General features: G+C 44.3%; 2 gene segments (V, D, J or C); both read right to left on the reverse strand.

Moving 5' to 3' along the window:
- Positions 1-1,844: 1,844 nt before the first annotated feature.
- LOC116904412 lies at positions 1,845-10,391 on the reverse strand. The segment is given in 6 exon segments: positions 1,845-2,035; positions 2,319-2,425; positions 2,570-2,587; positions 3,086-3,463; positions 7,201-7,275; positions 10,376-10,391. Coding segments are annotated over 6 exon segments (615 nt in total).
- A 91-nt stretch (positions 10,392-10,482) lies between these two features.
- On the reverse strand, positions 10,483-16,812 carry LOC116904413. The segment is given in 6 exon segments: positions 10,483-10,734; positions 11,051-11,157; positions 11,253-11,270; positions 11,708-12,085; positions 14,518-14,586; positions 16,602-16,812. Coding segments are annotated over 6 exon segments (804 nt in total).
- Between the last annotated feature and the right edge of the window lie 290 nt (positions 16,813-17,102).

Below are 17,102 nucleotides of genomic sequence, written 5' to 3' on the forward strand. Positions count from 1 at the left end.
GCACGGTTAAGGCCTAAAGCCCATCCCGTTGCTATGTATTTTATATATAAATATATAATCAAAACAACAACAACAAAGATAATGACCAATTTCTTTTTTAAAAAAAATATAAAACTGTAGTACAATTTGAGGTATGTGGAAAGTTACCACTTATAGATGTAACTGGAATGTGATGACCTCTTAGGCTGACATGAAGCTCATCCTCTGCGGGCTGTGAAAACTCCTACTCTGTAGCCCTGTAACTCTATTTTCTGAACACACAGTCTCTTGCAAGGAATAGTGTACCTCTAGAATCATAAGTACCCAGAACCTCTGAAGGTGGCTTTATTTGGAAAAAGGTCTTTGAGTCTACCATTGGTTAAAGGCTCAAAATGGAATTGTTCAGGATTTTAGGTGAGCTTCAAATCCAGTGATCCAGGTCTTGATGAAAGAAAGGAAAGGGACACAAAGAAACAGGGGGAAGAGCACGTGAAGGTCAAGGCAGAGATGAGAGAGAAACTCACACAAGGCCAGGAGTGCTGAGAGGCCTGGGAAGGAGGAGGAACAAGAAAAGATTCTTCTTTGTAACTGTCAGACAGCACTGATGTGTTGATGATGTGATCATTTTGAATTTGGGGCCTCCATATTGGAAGATAATTTCTATTCTACTGCCCTAAACCACTCAGTGGCACTTCGTTGTATATCTTAAACACATTTTCTTGGCAACCCTGGGAAACTGACACTCTGTGAACTAAAGCAGCCTCAGTGTGGTTCTTTCTGCAAGTCCTTCCCCAGAGCTTGTAGGACCCTGAACAACTGCTCCACAGTTACTATGACAACCATGAACAATCATATCATCATGGTCACTGGTTGGGAGAAGCTTCCAGAATCACGTTATCTTTGGGAAAATATACTGAAGTTTCAGTGATTATAGTGTGATCTGCAAACTACAGTTTCTATAGCCATGAAATAGGGAAATAATTTGCCTATAGCACTATTTTTTTTTATGACAGGTGTATGTGCCCTAGGCCCGTCTAAGCCACAGAGATAGTAAACAGTCTCTCAGCAAGGGACTAATTCATTGTCCTCTTCTTTCTTTGCCTTCAGAAATTGCTTAGCCCCTCTAAGAATTTGATTTAGCCCCTCTGCCTGATCTGTGGCATCTCTTCCGAATTTCTGACAAGTATATTGTTCTATTGCAATGATTAAACCTCATAGTTACCCTTCCAAGGAAACTGTCTCTGTCTGAGGAGCTGTTCCTAACATCCTCAGCCCAGGATGGTCTTGTGTATGCTGACAGGGACTTTTACACATTGGAAGGGTGACACTTCATGTGTAATCTCTTCTATATCCCTGCCTAGAGCCTGGCCCTCTGTGGCAAGGTCCTGGGGAGTCCGCTGTTTCTAGACTTCACAGTGAAGTCACAATGAAGTTTTCAATTTTCATTGTCTTCTCTATGACCACAGACTAGACCTAGGGAGTTCTATAGATCTTAAGTTAAAACTTTCAATCAAGAAAAACCAGATATATTGAGGAGAGACACAGATAAAATCCAAAGATGTAATAAAAAGAACTGGACTCTAATTGAGAAGTAAGCAGGTGCTGTAATCCATAGGTTTGCTTAGCCTCTGCCCTATACTGGGTGGAGTTATTGTTAGTCGTAACTTTCCTATCTCTGTTTTTATCCTGCTTGTGTTCCAGAGCCCAGTCATTGCCTTTCAGACAAATGACTCATTGGAGGATCTAGAGTACACAGGGGGAAGAAGAATTTCAGGCAAGAAGGAAGATTAGCCACTCTGCTTTTTTAGACCAGTAGCAATGTCAGTAACAACAGGATCTGAAGAAACTGCTGAGACACACCAGGCTAAACTCAATATTTTTATTCACTTAGTCTGTTTCAGAGTCAAGGGGTTAATGAGGAATGGTAGATTTCCATGGAGGGAGAGGAGACAAGTCCTTAGGAACAGGGATTGGAGAAGGTGCGGGAAAATCCATGGCCAGGGTAAAGAACAGCTCAGGATGCATAAAGTTTGTCTCAGGAATTTTTTTTCTTGACCTGAGAAAGAAAAGACATTGTTAAACCTCCAGAATCCATGGAGCAGAGGGAGGGGTTATACAGGAAATAGATTCTCAAGTATGATCTTGAAGAGAGCTCCTTGGTTCTCCTCATCCTGCAGGAGTACAAACATAAGCTTTCCTCCAGTTTTACTTTGTACTGTGTTCCTTATGGTCTTTTTGAGATGACTGGATATCAGGGTTGGGTCCTCCTCTAAGATCACCTTACATTCCATACACTGCAGTCTATACCTCCAACCATTGTCCCATCCTACCATTCTTACCATGGTCATCAGCACCAGGGCACTGACTAGCACAGCATACAGGGTGGCCTTCCCCAGTAGGATCTCATAGAGGATGGTGGCAGACAGAACCCCTTGATGATAGGATGCTGTTAATAGGAAAGGAGAGTGAGTAGGTGCTTATAAACAGGTTCCTCTGGGCAGCCCCAAACTCCATGTTTGTAGAATCTTTGTGTCCTGTTTTCAAAGCCAAGACCACAGAAGACTTAGAGAAAGTTGGGAGATTTACTCACCTGAGGTGATTCCACAGTCTGAAAGAAAAGAGAGGGAGAAAAAAATAGGTGAAAGAATGGCACTTCTTGGGGATGTTGAACACCCAACAACAAAATTTAAAGCTGAATGTTAAGGCCACAGACAGATGCATGTCAGATGGCATAAGCACTCTCAGCTGATACTCCTCACACTGTCTTTCTGATGGTGCCAGGCAATGTCACAGAGACCTTAAAAATCTACCATCAGGGATGGGACTGAGAGATACTAGGCTATGAGGGGGCTGTGAGGGAACTCATAAACACAGCTCAGAGAAACTAAAGAACTGGGAAGCCAATTGGCCTGAACTGCCCCATTGAGTTTAAGTATTCCTTGGAAGAAAGCATATGCTATGGTTTTCTGACACCATGTCCTTGATTATCTGTCCCACCATTTGGACTTTTTCCTGGGTCTATTCTTTGCTTCTACATAGATCATTTCATATTTTTGAAGTACTAGTGCTGTTTAGTTTTCTTGTCAGCTCCCCAGGTGCCATTTACCTGCTCGGCCCCAGGCCTCCGCACTGATGTTCTGTGTGACAGGTTTGGGTGAGTCCTCTGGCCAGTTGTCTTCCTCTGTAAGCCCATAGAACTGCACTTGGCAGCGGAAGTGGTTGCGAGGATTGTGCCAGAAGGTAGCAGAAACCCTCAGGCGGCTGCTCAGGCAGTAGGTGATGTTGTTGCTTTCCTTGTAGGCCTGAGGGTCTGTGCTGACCCCATTGCGGATCTCCTTCCCATTCACCCACCAGCTCAGCTCCACATGGTCAGGGAAGAAGCCCCTGGCCAAGCACACGAGGGTAGCCTTTTGTTTGTCTGCGATCTCTGCTTCTGATGGCTCAAACAAGGAGACCTTGGGTGGAGTCACCGTTTTCAGATCCTCTGGAAAGTAAAGAGGGGTGAAATTAGCATTTTGCTGAGGACTACCTGGATCAGGTAGAAATTGTTTGTATCTGGAAAGGCTAAGGGCTAAGAGAGTTTCTGAAAAGCCAGTCCTGTTGGCTCTGGAAACACCATTCCTTTTCTCTTTGGCATTAATCTTTTACCTTGTTGGTCGTTTATTTCATCCAGTAGACATCAACCTTTCCTATCCTTCCATTTTCATAAACACATACTGTAAATGGTCTGGCCCAATGTTCTGCACAATGGCTCTGTATTGACACAGTTTTAATCCTCCTTTCTCAAGAGAAGTTTATTTCTTTTCTTTCTTTTTAAATTTTCTCCTTTTTGAATATTTATTTATTATGTATACATCATACAGCTTTCTGCCTACATGTAGGCTTGCAGGTCAGAAGAGGGCATCGGATCTCAATACGGATGGTTGTGAGCCACCATGTGGTTGCTGGGAATTGAACTCAGGACCTCTGGAACAGCAGGTATTGCTCTTAACCTCTGAGCCATCTTTCCAGCTTGAGAAGTTTATTTCTTATTATATTTAGCACGTCTTTAGTTGGAGTTGGCCACAGAAATCAGACATACAGGGCCCGAGTCTGAGCAATCACCTTCCATGCCTGTGTGACCATGGGAGAGCCTCTTTAATGCTTCTGTACCAATTTCTTTTCTGCTTGCAAAGCGAAATGTGCAACACTGACTTGAAGAAGAGACATAAGGATTTGGACCATCCTGCCACAGCTAAGTTATCTGTGTCGTAGCTAAGGGACCAGGATTAAAGGGTAGTTCAAGTTCAGATAAACATTTGGCATGAGAAAGCTTTCCTCAGACTTCAATAGATGGTTTATTTTCACCCATGCCTGTGTAGACATCCCGGTCTACCATGTATTCACAATATATAAGGTTTACTCAATTTTGCGGAGTAATCTCATCAACTTCTCTGCCTCTAAATATCCCCAGTTATTTGCACTTTTCTGTCTGTCCTTTGCTTCCAAGTGATTTGCTGAAAATGAAGAGATAGATATATTTTGTGCTAGCAACCCAAGACCTTCTTGATAATGCGGAAACTTTATTTTAACCCTTTCTCATAATTTTGTGGATATTATCTTATTCCAGGGCTCCAAACAAAGGTATCCATCCTGCACAATTCTTACCCAAGGTCAGAGGCTTAGTGCTCCAAGCTCTGCAGCAATCGCTCTGGAACTCTGTTTCTTTTTAGTAGGAGTGTCTACATTTTTCTTTTCTTTCTTTTATTTGGGGGGAGGGGTTGTCTTATTCTGCAATCCATAATGGCCTAGAATTCTCTACATAGTCCAAACTGGCTTAGAACTCATTGTGTAGCTTAGGCTGGCCTCACAGTCATGGCGTTTCTCTTATTGCAGTCTCCTCAGTGTTGGGAGTGTAGATATGGGTCTAGCAGATCCTGCCTCAGCTCATTCTCTTCCTCCAGTGCATCATTTTCAATATCCCTAGGACTTCACAGGCTGGGCCTGGATGCAGAGAGTATTATTCTTGCTTCTCTCTGTGGTTCTTGACTCTGTATCCTGTGCTCTTAGTCTGTCTAGTCTTATTCTGTCCCAGAGATATTGGCTTTGAGACTCCCAGCTTACCATGGGAACTGTGGGATGCAGTTCTCTGACCCTCTCACTCAGCAGTCATTGAGTCCCCATTGTGAAAATTGAACACTTGCCTGAGTCAGGCATGTTGTTCTCTAGTGTATTAATGAACACCATTGTCAGGACAAATAGAAGCAGATCCTCACTACACCCTGAAGTATTACTTGTATAATTCCACAGGGAGACTGGGGGCAGCTAAATATCCATGTATGTGAGTCCATGAGGGTTCTTTCGAGGTATAATTGCCTATGAAAGTGAATTGTGCATAAGTGAGCTGCTCCTGGTATGTGATTAGCTTTCGAACTGGACTAGCTGTGAGTAAAATTGTAAAACTCCTCTTCCCTTTTGCAAACTGCCCCACTATCTGTCTCCATTGAATAGGTTCACACACTAACAGGCCTAAGCTTACCTTATCATCAAAGAACCAGGACTGGGAACCAGCCTCATCTGGCTATAAAGTCTGTCTCTTTTCTTTATCCCACATGACCACAGGGACCCAACATTTCCCTTAGACACAATTTAACATGGCTGAGTTCCCTTGGATCCAACTTAATGTTCCAACCACAAACGATGTCCACCGTTGCTATGGTTACCAAATAATACAGGTTAACATAACCAAGCTGTGAATTATTTCTTTTTTATACCCTTGGCCCTCACTGTCAAGGTGATATTTAAGGTCCATTCTAATACTGGGACCTTAAGGTTTTTCAAGCATTTTTTTCCCAAGCTAAATGTCTGTAGTTTAATGTATGCCTTTGATCAACGAACCCCATTCATGATATAGCCTGTCTGTCTAGCCTGGAATTCACGGTGTGAACAGTGCAGATTTTAGGTCAGGAGTCAGGCGAATAACCTGAGGATAAACAGACCCCAGTGACTAAATTCCCCCTGCCTTTGGGCTGGCCAGTCATGAGAATGTGTGGATACTGGGTTTCCATCCCTGTTTCAAGGGATCCCAAGGTAAAGCAGTAGATGGAATTTAATCACATGCTAACACCACCAGGCTTTTGATTCTTCTGTTCTAGTTTAGGTTCGTCCTTGGTTTATTGCTAGACTCCTTCCCCTTAAAAAAAAAAAAAAACAAAAAAAAAAAAAAAACAAAAAAAAAAAAAAAAAAAAAACAAAAAAAAAAAAAAACAAAAAAAACAAAACCTCTCTCTTTTGGACAACTTTTGCCAGTGGGAACTCTACCTCCCCGCCTTTCTCTGCCTTTTAGTTCTTTGTGCCTGCCATTTACTTTCAAAACCAAGTTTGATTCCAGAGTCTTAATTAATCCTTTTTCTCCACCGCCCACCCAGCGCATGCATACCTCAGAGAAAAGAGAAACTTACCTTGTCCTGGCTTGCAAGAGAAATGCTTGGCACCCAATACCCTGTCTCATCTAGCTCTCCCAGAAAAGGCGAAGTCGAGAGCTGTCTCCCATTACCGATTCCCCCGGGAGACCTAACCCGCTCAATCCCAATTTCCTCCAGGGACCCAGGAATTAGGGCGGGTGGGGGGGGAGCGGGGAAAGATTTGAATCTTACCTAAAACCGTGAGCCTGGTGCCGGGACCGAAATACTGCTCATAGGAGCACGGAGGCGCGACCCCACACACAAACCCGCGGGACTCAGCGAGGTATTCCCCAGTTTAGGGACAATCTCCCTGCATTCAGTCTCCCTCTCCCCTCGCGCGTAGGGCCTGAGAACCCTGGGCAAAGACGCCAGTAGCCCCAGAACTTGTCGCTGAAATTGCTAAGAAGCTCACACGGGAGGTTCAACCCAGGGCAAGGGCTGCACAACCCTGTGAACTCCAAGAAAAACCCAGCCAAGGGACCCGAGCCCACTGCAGCCATATCCCGCTGCCAACGCGCGCGTGGGGCCCCAGCTCACCTAACACGAGGAGCCGAGTGCCTGGTCCAAAGTACTGGGTCTCTTGGTTCACAGCCCCAGAAACCAACACAAAAACCGTACCAGCTTACCTAGCACCGACAGTCGGGTGCCTGCACCGAAGAACAAGGTGTTTTGACTCACAGCCTCTTAGCACAGGACAAAAACTAGCCCTGGCTATTTTTACCTGGGAGTCCCTTCAAGGAAATGCTCCCTCCCCTTCACGACTAAGCTCTCAACTTACCGAGAACGGTCAGTCTGGTTCCTGAGCCAAAATATATCTTGTCTGTAGTCACAGCCTTCAGGCTCAGGACAAAAACTCAGTGCTGCCCGCTCGCTCCTGCTGTCCCAACCCCAAACCATGAGTGCTTTACTGTTCCCAGTATCCAATACAGAAATCCTTCTGCCCAGGCAGGTTAGCTCAGACCAAGAGGACACTGAATAGTCCTGCTCTGTCCCTCTTACTCCCACAGTACAGTTCAGCCCTCCTTACCCAGCACTGTCAGCTTTGAGCCTTCACCAAAGTACAGCTGTCCGGTGTTTGCACAGTCCTGGGGATGGTGGCACAAACCTCCTCTTCCCTGATACAGGGCCTTGGATAGTCAAAGGTCCACTCTGCTAAGGCTTTCTGCTCCAGGGGTCGTTGTGGCTGACTGTCCCACCTTCTCCCCACCTGTGTGGCCTCTGCTTTCTTACCTAGGACCGTGAGTCGTGTCCCTGATCCGAAGAACTGTTCAGCATAGGAACACAGCAGAAAAGGGCTGCCAAGAATTCTTCCTGCTTCCTCACCTTCCTCAGAATAGACCCGGGGTTACTCACATTCTCCATCTACCTCCAGAACCGGTAATGCAATCTTGACCTTGCATGAGGCCGATCTTAAGATCCCAAATTGAAGAAGAGATACAACCTTTGGTTTGGGAACGAATATCCATCCAATTCACTCCGGGATTAGCAAAGTGACTTTGAAATCTGAGGGCTTCCTGCTGTGTCTGGGTAGCCTCCAATGAGAAAGGACTTGTAAAGTCTTTCCAACAAAGGGTATATTTATTTACTCAATACTTTTTAATAAGTTCTTAATTTACCCTGCATGTACAGATACTTTGTTGATGGTAAGACTCATGATTAGGGCTGAATGTGAACCCACTTCCCTTTCACACTCATGGGAAGCTTTCTAGGACAAGGAAATGCTTAGCTATTAGAAGACCTTGTAGGTCCACTCACACAGACTCCTCCTCACATGTTAAATGCATTTCTTGGGCAGAGAGTTGGTGTTTTGGGGGTTAGAGCTTTTTGTAAAAGCACCTCTTCCAGTTGAATCATTGTGGCCCCCCCCAGTCCCCACAATGTTACACCATGATACAAAAAAGTTTCTTCCCCGCAGGTGCCCTACCCCAGTGCCTGGGCAGGGGCAGGGAGACCAGGTGGCAGAGAGGTTTGTCTGACTGAGAGGGGCTGGGAAAAGTCTCAAGCTGGGTAAATCTTAGGAGGGGAGGAGCTTGGAGATGTTCTTGGGACTGATGGTGGTGTTGTTGATGGGGGAGGGAGCCCCTGTTCTGAACATGTTCTCTCCCTCTCTGAGAACATCTATGTCACTGGGTTTCCCCTCTGAGACACAGTGCCCACCTGCTTAGGCTGGCATTTATAGGAAGATAGGTGGGAGGAGTGAAGTGGTAAGGCTGCTAACAGGAGACTCCACAGAGTGGTTGATGCCACTTAGAGACATGCGTCTCAGAAACGATCATCATTCCTATTGCTTACTGGACAATGTTCAGCTTTCTCATTTATTTAGTCCACAAGTCCTTAGTGGGTTACGCAAGTGTTAGATTCTATGCTGGTTGCAAGGAAATGAGTCCATTCTCAGAGAGGCTTGTGCTAATATGGTTTCTCAGCCTTGGTTTTGATTATTGCTGTCTCTGACTCTTTCTTGTTCCCAGGCAAATAGCTAAAGTCCAAAGCATTCAGCCATGTTGTTCGTGCTTTTTCTCCTGCCTCTGGTGAGCACGAGCACTCTCTGTCGTGCACAAAGTACACGTTTTTGAAGAATCTGTATGTTTGCATGCCCTCCTGATTACTAACTGCCGAGTACAGCTTTGTGGACAGTTCACTCAGCTATTTAAAAGTGCTGGCTTTTATTTCTGTTCTTTTTTGTTTCCCCTTGACTTAGTCCCTGTGTAGACAGATTGTTTTCTTGAAAACTGTGGTTTAGTTACCTCTGTTCTATGACTGGTCAGAATCAATGCATTACAGCGAAGTGTTCAGTGAGTGAGTGTTATGAATATACATGTAACCATGTCTGTCTGTAGCTGTATATGTATTTTTGCACAGATTAAACTCTGAACTCATATGTAAGCAAGAGGGAAGGCCTCAATGAAATGACTTTATAAAACCGGGTCACTTTCATTTCCCTCACCATTCACATGTTTATTAGAAAATTACCACAAAGTGTCTACCGCAAAGCAAAATACCATTCAGCATTCCAGGGTACTATCAGAAATAACACCTTAGTTATGGGGGAAGCCATCAGTTACATGGGAGGTGTCAGATAAGAAACAGTTCCCATTGAGTATGATAAATATTCAAAGGAAGTATTTACAAGAAGCTAAACAATTGAGAATGTTTTTGATCTCGTCTTAGTAAGAAGGAAGGACTGGGCAAAAACCACTAAAGGCTCTAGGAAGACAATTAATCCAAGTCCTCAAAATGAAGTAAGGATTGCTAAGGGAAGAAGGGTATGTGTTGCTCCAAGTGGAACAGGCAGGAGGAGAACATGCAGAATGGCATGACGAGGATGAGAGGAACAAAGCATGGGGGATTATGAAGTATGATGAATCATTGAGTATTTATGCCATCTTAAGGATCGCAACTACTCCACAATGGCTGCAGCGAGATCTCAAGAGATATGCAGGTTTTCTAGATGTAGAAATAGGTCTTGCTCTTGCTTATAGGAAGCTCTAAGTTCTGTACAACTAGGCACACTTGTGTGATGTGATTTACACCCATCCATTTCACTGGGGTATAATTTGTCAACGATTTGTACCTTAAGTGAAAGACACATCTTCCATTGGAATATAATTTTCCAAGTCAGTGCATTGTCGTGGGTAATCATCTAGGAAATGATGGTGAATGAACACATGTGTTCAGTGAAAGGCCTAAAGGAAGATAGGTGACACACATGGAAGCAAGCCTTGTTAGCCACAGGGGCATGACAAGTTGCAGGCAGATACATTTGTGTAATCTGTAGCTGCTGTCCCCCAGAGCACTAACCTTTTGTTTGTTTGTTTGGTTTGATTTTGAAATTAAGAGACTTCCTGGACTCAGGACCTTTGTCCTTCTCTCTTGAGAAATTTTAGTTTCTGTCACTACCTTCCAAACTTAATCATCATCTGTTAATTTGAGGGTGGGGCCTTTACTTCTCTTACCCTGGATGGGCATCATTTTTCTTGAATATCTCTTCGTTTCTAATCATAAATTGATCAAGGAGTTTGGAGAGAGAAAAGAAATAAAGATATCTACACACACCAGAGAGAGTCAGGCCATTCTAGAACATGTTTTATTGGTTATGGTTACTAATTGTAAGTGTGCTAGGCACTCTCCAGGCCACAAGGATTTCAAACATACAAACGCAAATGTACATGACTAGTAGGCAGACTTTGGGATTCACAAAGGAGAATAGGCTCTTCAGAAGCACCCATAGAAGAAAATCTGTATCAACACCGCAATGGGTTGTGAGCTCTTGGATTCACCTTCAGGTCTGGCTTCAGGAACTCTTTCTTTTCACCTGTGGATGAGAAGCATTTTAGGTTTTCCAATGGCCATGCATAGTGGGGCTTGAAAGAATGTAGGAAGGCCCATTGTTCTGACAAATGATAGAGCTACTAAAATATCCCTTGGGCATTTTGAGTTATCATAGCATGTCCTCTCTGTAGATCATTCACTCAAATTCTTTGAAATTTCTTCTTGTCTTTAATGGCATGGGAGCAGAGCTTTCTCTACTGCTTCCATCTAATCCTGGAAGAGCCCTTAAGCCCCTGGATGTAAGTGTCTTGTGTTCCATGTGTCACCTCCCCTGTAAGGTCCATCTGCCCATTCCTTACCATAGCCATCACTACCAGCGTACTGACAAGCACAGCATACAGGGTGGCTTTTCCTATCAGGATCTCATAAAGGATGGTGGCAGACAAGACCCCTTGTTGATAGGATGCTGTTGACAAAAGGAGAGCAGGTTAATACCATTGGCCAGGTAGCTAGTTCTACAGTCAAGATCATGAGAGGTGAAGAAAGAGTCAACTCGCTTACCTGAGGTAATCCCACAATCTGAAAGAATAGAAAGAGAGAGAGGAAAATGGATGAGACCACTTTTTTATTAAGAAGATTGAAAATTAAGTCAACCTAGGAGCTAGAATAGTTTGATAGGCCCAGATTACCCCTCCCCCCCAGGAGGTCCCAGAACCATCTCTCTTCTGTTGTACCAAGTGTTCTTAAAACCCATGGCATAGGCACCAAAGCTAATGATTCGGATACTGAGCTGCACAAGTGGCATAGACTGGAGATCTTACATGTAAGGCTGACAGAATGAGGATCTGGAGTGAGAATTATACACAGTTGTTTATTTTATCTTCTTGGTAGGCTTTTTATCACTTTCCAGTGTATTTTCTGTATCCTGACTTCCTGGCTTTTCACCTGCATCTTTCCATTTTTCTTTGGCACTACTGATGCTCATTCTTCTTACCAGCTCCCCAAGGCCCCCTTACCTGCTCGGCCCCAGGCCTCTGCACTGATGTTCTGTGTGACAGGTTTGGGTGAGTCCTCTGGCCAGTTGTCTTCTTCTGTAAGCCCATAGAACTGCACTTGGCAGCGGAAGTGGTTGCGAGGATTGTGCCAGAAGGTAGCAGAAACCCTCAGGCGGCTACTCAGGCAGTAGGTGATGTTGTTGCTTTCCTTGTAGGCCTGAGGGTCTGTGCTGACCCCATTGCGGATCTCCTTCCCATTCACCCACCAGCTCAGCTCCACATGGTCAGGGAAGAAGCCCCTGGCCAAGCACACGAGGGTAGCCTTTTGTTTGTCTGCGATCTCTGCTTCTGATGGCTCAAACAAGGAGACCTTGGGTGGAGTCACCGTTTTCAGATCCTCTGGAAAATGAAGAGAACAGGACAGGTCTGAGAGCTGCCTGAACCCAGCTTGGATTTGTAAGAGAGGGCTGGAAATGGTCATTATAAAGTACAACTATGTTGTAGCAGGTTCTGCTTGTTTTCTGTCTTTGTCCAATTCTGTTTCTGGTCTCGCTTGGCATTCCCTCTTCTTTATGGATTGTTCTAAGTATATGCTTTGTTTACTCTCTCCTCACACTTTCCTATGGTGGAATGGTACCTTGGATTTTTCACTTTCTTGTAATGACTCATGTACTTGAACACTGATCACTGGTTAAAAGGAATACACCCAGTAGTTTTTAAGAAACCGGAATCCATGGATGGCTATTCGAAACAGAGGCTTTGAGTGATATTGAAGTTTAAGACAAAGATGTCATAGTAATGTTATGATCCTAAGAACTAAGGTGTTTTTTTCTCATTATTATTATTTTTCTTTTTGTGGTAAAGTGGATATATCAATGTATTTGGGTCATTCTATATAGTATAAACTTTCGTTACCTAAAATAGACACTTTCCACACAACATCCAGAGACATCTCTGAGTTTCTGAATACCTTGCTCAATGCAACCTCCTCCCCCACTGCACGCAACTTGCTTTGAGGTTCCAGCTTGTCTCTGGCTGTTAGCCTATCCGATGTTCCACATCCACTCCTACACTGAGATGTGAGAAAGCTGTGGTGGCTTGCATAGGAAAGCTGCAGTCCCATGGAAGATAGTATTCATAGGTTGAACTTTTATTTTTTCAGTGCTCAACAAGTCTCCCTGGTGAGTTTCAGAATTCTAGTTCACAACCTAACATTGTATTCTTTAATGTAGTGAAAACTTCCTGTAAGCAAATAATAAAGTACAAGGGTCATTTCAGAAGCAGGTCTCCACCAGAAAGGCCTGGACCCAGCCACATGCTTAGAAGACAGGACAGAAAAATACTCCTGGGATTATTGAAATGAATGACCCCTGCCCCAAGACACAATAGATGCAAAATCCACACATGTCCTCCAAGCCTCCTCCCTTGATGTAGAGTTCAATGGTCTTCCTCTTTGGCTCTGTTCTGACCTTAAAGTAAGGTTCTGATGTACAAACAGGATAACATAAGATCTTTCTTCTTTGTCTGAAGTTGAGGACTTGTCCGGGAAATTGAGAAATGAGTTTGGAGAAAGACAAACAGTGGCTTGAAGGGTAATCAATAATTGAAATAAATGTAGTCACATGATGTGACCTTTGAATCCTTTAAAAGAATTGGGAGAGAGAAAGGAGGAAGAAGGATGTAGAATCACTACTTATTTATGAAGTTCTCAAAAGTAAAAATCAAACAAAATCAATAATTTTAAACATAAAACAGTCCTTTCTATTTTTTTGTGTGTCTTATAGAGTCTGGGATTGCCTGAAACATTCACACTTTAAAAAAAAAAATATCACTCTACGCATTTTCCCCCTCTTTGAGCCCCAGCCTTTGAAACCAGTGCTTAGTAGTTTCCTTTAATTTTCATGGCATGGATCCTGTCTACTAGACAATATCTATGGAAGCTACCAATCCTGGGAGGACCAAGGTGTTACATTCTTCCACCTTTTCTTGTATTTTCCAGACCTCATATCTTTCCTACCCACTCCCCATGCCTGTTAGCCTTTCTGCTTCCTCCCAAGTATGATATTGCTTATTTTAGGTTTTCATTAGCTTATTATCCCAAGATAGACCTGGAGTCTCAAGACCTTTATTTTCTCTTCATTATACATAATTTATTGCTAATATATCATTTTCTAGTTATAAGCTTTTTCATATCTAACCCTGAGATAATCCACGGAGTATAATATACTCCAAAGTCCTGTAGGCAGCTAGAGTTCCTGTAGTGCTATGACAGACTTATGCCATTGCTCAGGATTAGTGCCCAGGTCACTCTGATACCACCAGGACCTGTTCCCCTCTGCCCTCCAGCCCTTTTACCACACAAGGAAGGCAGACATGTGTCCTCAGAAACTGATAGAGACAGAGAGAAGGCAGAAGATGAAGAAGGCAGCAGAAGTCTGCACAGGAGGTCAGTGTCAATATTTTAAATAAGACAGAGTTCTATGTACCAAACCAACCCAACAGTGCAGAAGGGGAAAGAGAATGGAAAGAGTGCAGATGAGGCTATAGAGAGAAAGCGAAGTAATGCATCCTCTCAGAAGGCACAGATGAGAGTAGCCCAAAGAATAAAAACAAGAGCAAAAAGACAAAGCTCCGAAGCAAGGCTTTCCGCGACCAGAAAGAGAAAACAAACCCAGAGAAGAGCAAGCTACCAGGCTTTGGGGAAGTAGAAGAGTAGAGGGTTCTAAATGGGAAGGGATGACTCTGTCTTATCTTATACCCAAGTTCCTTTCCCAGACCATGTTGATCCAACACAGGCATAACCCCTCCAGTCAGGAATGGAACCCCCATACCTGTCACAGTGAGCCGGGTGCCTGCTGCAAAGTAGAGGGGCGAATTATAGAAACACAGTTGCTGGTGGCCTTGGTAAAACCTACCCGTGGTCCCAAAGCTAGAGAGCTACTCTTAGCTCCTTGAGATCTGGATGACTGTCTCTCTGCCTGCAGTAAGAATTCCAGACTCCAGTAATCCCATGAGACATGTGACAGGAGGGAGACTGGAGGAAAGGACTCAGAAGAAGCACATCTATGCAAAGAGAAATGTCAGAAGGCAGGAGACTGCTCCTAGACTGCAGAGACTCAGGGGAAAAGAAACAGTTACTGATTCATCTCCTCCTAAGGGAGGCAGAGGCCCCCTTTAGAACCTAGCAAGAAAAGGAATAACTCAATTCCCCAGCCCCTTCTACCCAGCTCTGGGGATGCAGAAATCCTGAATCCACGGGATGGTTCTCCCACCACTGTAGTCCCATAGCTTACCTAGAACGGAGAGCCGAGTCCCCTCTCCAAAATACTGGGCCTGGTTGTTACACAGTACAATACAAGGGTGGCAAACTCCCAAGGATCTGATGGGGCCCTTCCCTGAGGCAGGACTCTACACAGAATCCCCAGGGGTCCAGGCACATTCACCAGCCTTTCTTCCTCTTTGAACCACAGCCCAGGCTGCATTTTTTGTCCTTTCCTTGTCTGAGGAGTTTCCCACACCTCTAGGCTTACAACAAACCCTCCTGAGAAAGAAAATTTTTACATACCCAGGACAGACAGCTTGGTTCCATGGCCGAAAAACAATCTTTCATTGGAAACACAACATTAAAGCCTGATTGTAAAACTTCCTCCTGCTTTCTGTCCTTCCTCCCTGTGCCCACTGCCAGCTAGCTTCCCTCATTCCTGAGGAAGGTTTTATCCCCAGGGAGTAGGACAGACAGGTGTGCCGTATTAACTAATATAATTGGCAGTCAGTTTTCCTAATGATCTGTACATCCTCCTCCTCCCCAAAGCCTGTTTTCTGCCTGTATGTGAGGGTCAAATAGCAGGACTATGAACAGTACACGAGGCTGACTCCTAGTTGAGCTTGCCGGCATTTAACAGGGTACCCAGGTTTCATATAACCAGCCTGTAAAATATGGGAGATGGGCATTCAACCCCTCTCACATGCATGAGCAGAGGAATTTAGTTATTTCTTATGGAAGTACATTGCAACCTGGACACCTTAGAGAGAAATTTCATCTGGTACCCAGCCATTTGGCCCTAACTTACCTACGACAAGAAGCCGGCTTCCTTCTCCAAAATAGAGCTCATTTCCAGAACACAGCCTCCCAGGTCCAATTCAAAACCCTTTATTCTGTGAGCTCTTCTCTTTTCTCTTTCACACCCTCCACCCTAGGAGGACTCAGCCACAAACATTCAGCCCCACTTTGTGGATTCAACCTCCTTAGAATGTAGTCTCAGACATGAGATAGACTTCCTCAGGAAGGAACCATGAGCTGGATCCTTTCTCTTATTTCCAGGACAGTATTACACTTTTTATCCCACACCCAAAGACCCTCAGTCCTTACCTATTACCAAAAGCCTGGTCCCCGGACCGAAGGTGTAGTCATAGTTTACACATCAGAATACAGATACTCTCTAATATGGACACAGAGGAAAGGCTTTGTCCAAAGACAGACTTGGAAATTTGCCTTAAAGATATCTTACCTACAACTGTCAGTCTGGTTCCTTTACCAAAGAAGACTTCTGTGTTTGCACAGTGCTATAGGGTGAGGAGGAAAATAATCTTAAGATGTGACGAGAAACTCATCCCAGCTAGTGTCGAGAGGACCCTAGGAGGAATAATAGCCTTGTGTGCATGATGACAAGTATTGCACAAAAGAACATTTTGATGTTAGACTTGTGGCAATGTAGAACATGGTAGATTCCATCCACTGGGACCTACATCCCCTTTTGTGAATGACATAGCATATATATTCTCTCTCTGAAGGTCCATTGAAGTGAGGTAGCCTTTCAGAGAGGAGTTTCCCAGAGAGATGTTGATATTCCTCAAGAGCTGAGATCTTTATGGCTTTTTTTTTTAAAAGCTGTAGACCTGTTCATCTCTGATTCACCTGTCCACTGATGGTGGTGGTCTGTTTTATGGAAGTTGGGAGAAGAGGCTCTTCCTGCATCTTCTGCCTCTAGGGCCACTAGGCCTCTCTTCTTATGCTTGTGATCATTCTGCGAAAGAGGTTTCTGCTCTGGGACGGCCCCATTCTTCTCCACAATCTTGGCCTGGCAGGCAGCAGAGGTGAAGTAGAAGCATTTTGGATGTAAACACATTTAGCTTTGTGACCCAGAGGAAGAGGTAGCAGACTGTGGGCCTTGGGACAGACAGAAAGGTTTTTGTAAAGGTTTCCCATAGAATTGAATCACCGTGCCCCCTGTCCCCACAATGTTACAGCTTTATACAAAAAGGACCCTCCCATAGGTCTACCCCTTGAGGGCTGGAAGAAACCACCAGAGAAGCTGCTCCTCTGAGGGGAGTCAAAGATAAGGAAGATGACATCGCCACCATTGTGCAAGGTGGTGATAAGAAGTGAGCTAATGCAGGGGTTTCCTCCTTAACCCCT

This window comes from Rattus rattus, chromosome 6 (genome assembly GCF_011064425.1).
Source record: "Rattus rattus isolate New Zealand chromosome 6, Rrattus_CSIRO_v1, whole genome shotgun sequence".
In the NCBI taxonomy this organism is placed as follows: Eukaryota; Metazoa; Chordata; class Mammalia; order Rodentia; family Muridae; genus Rattus; species Rattus rattus.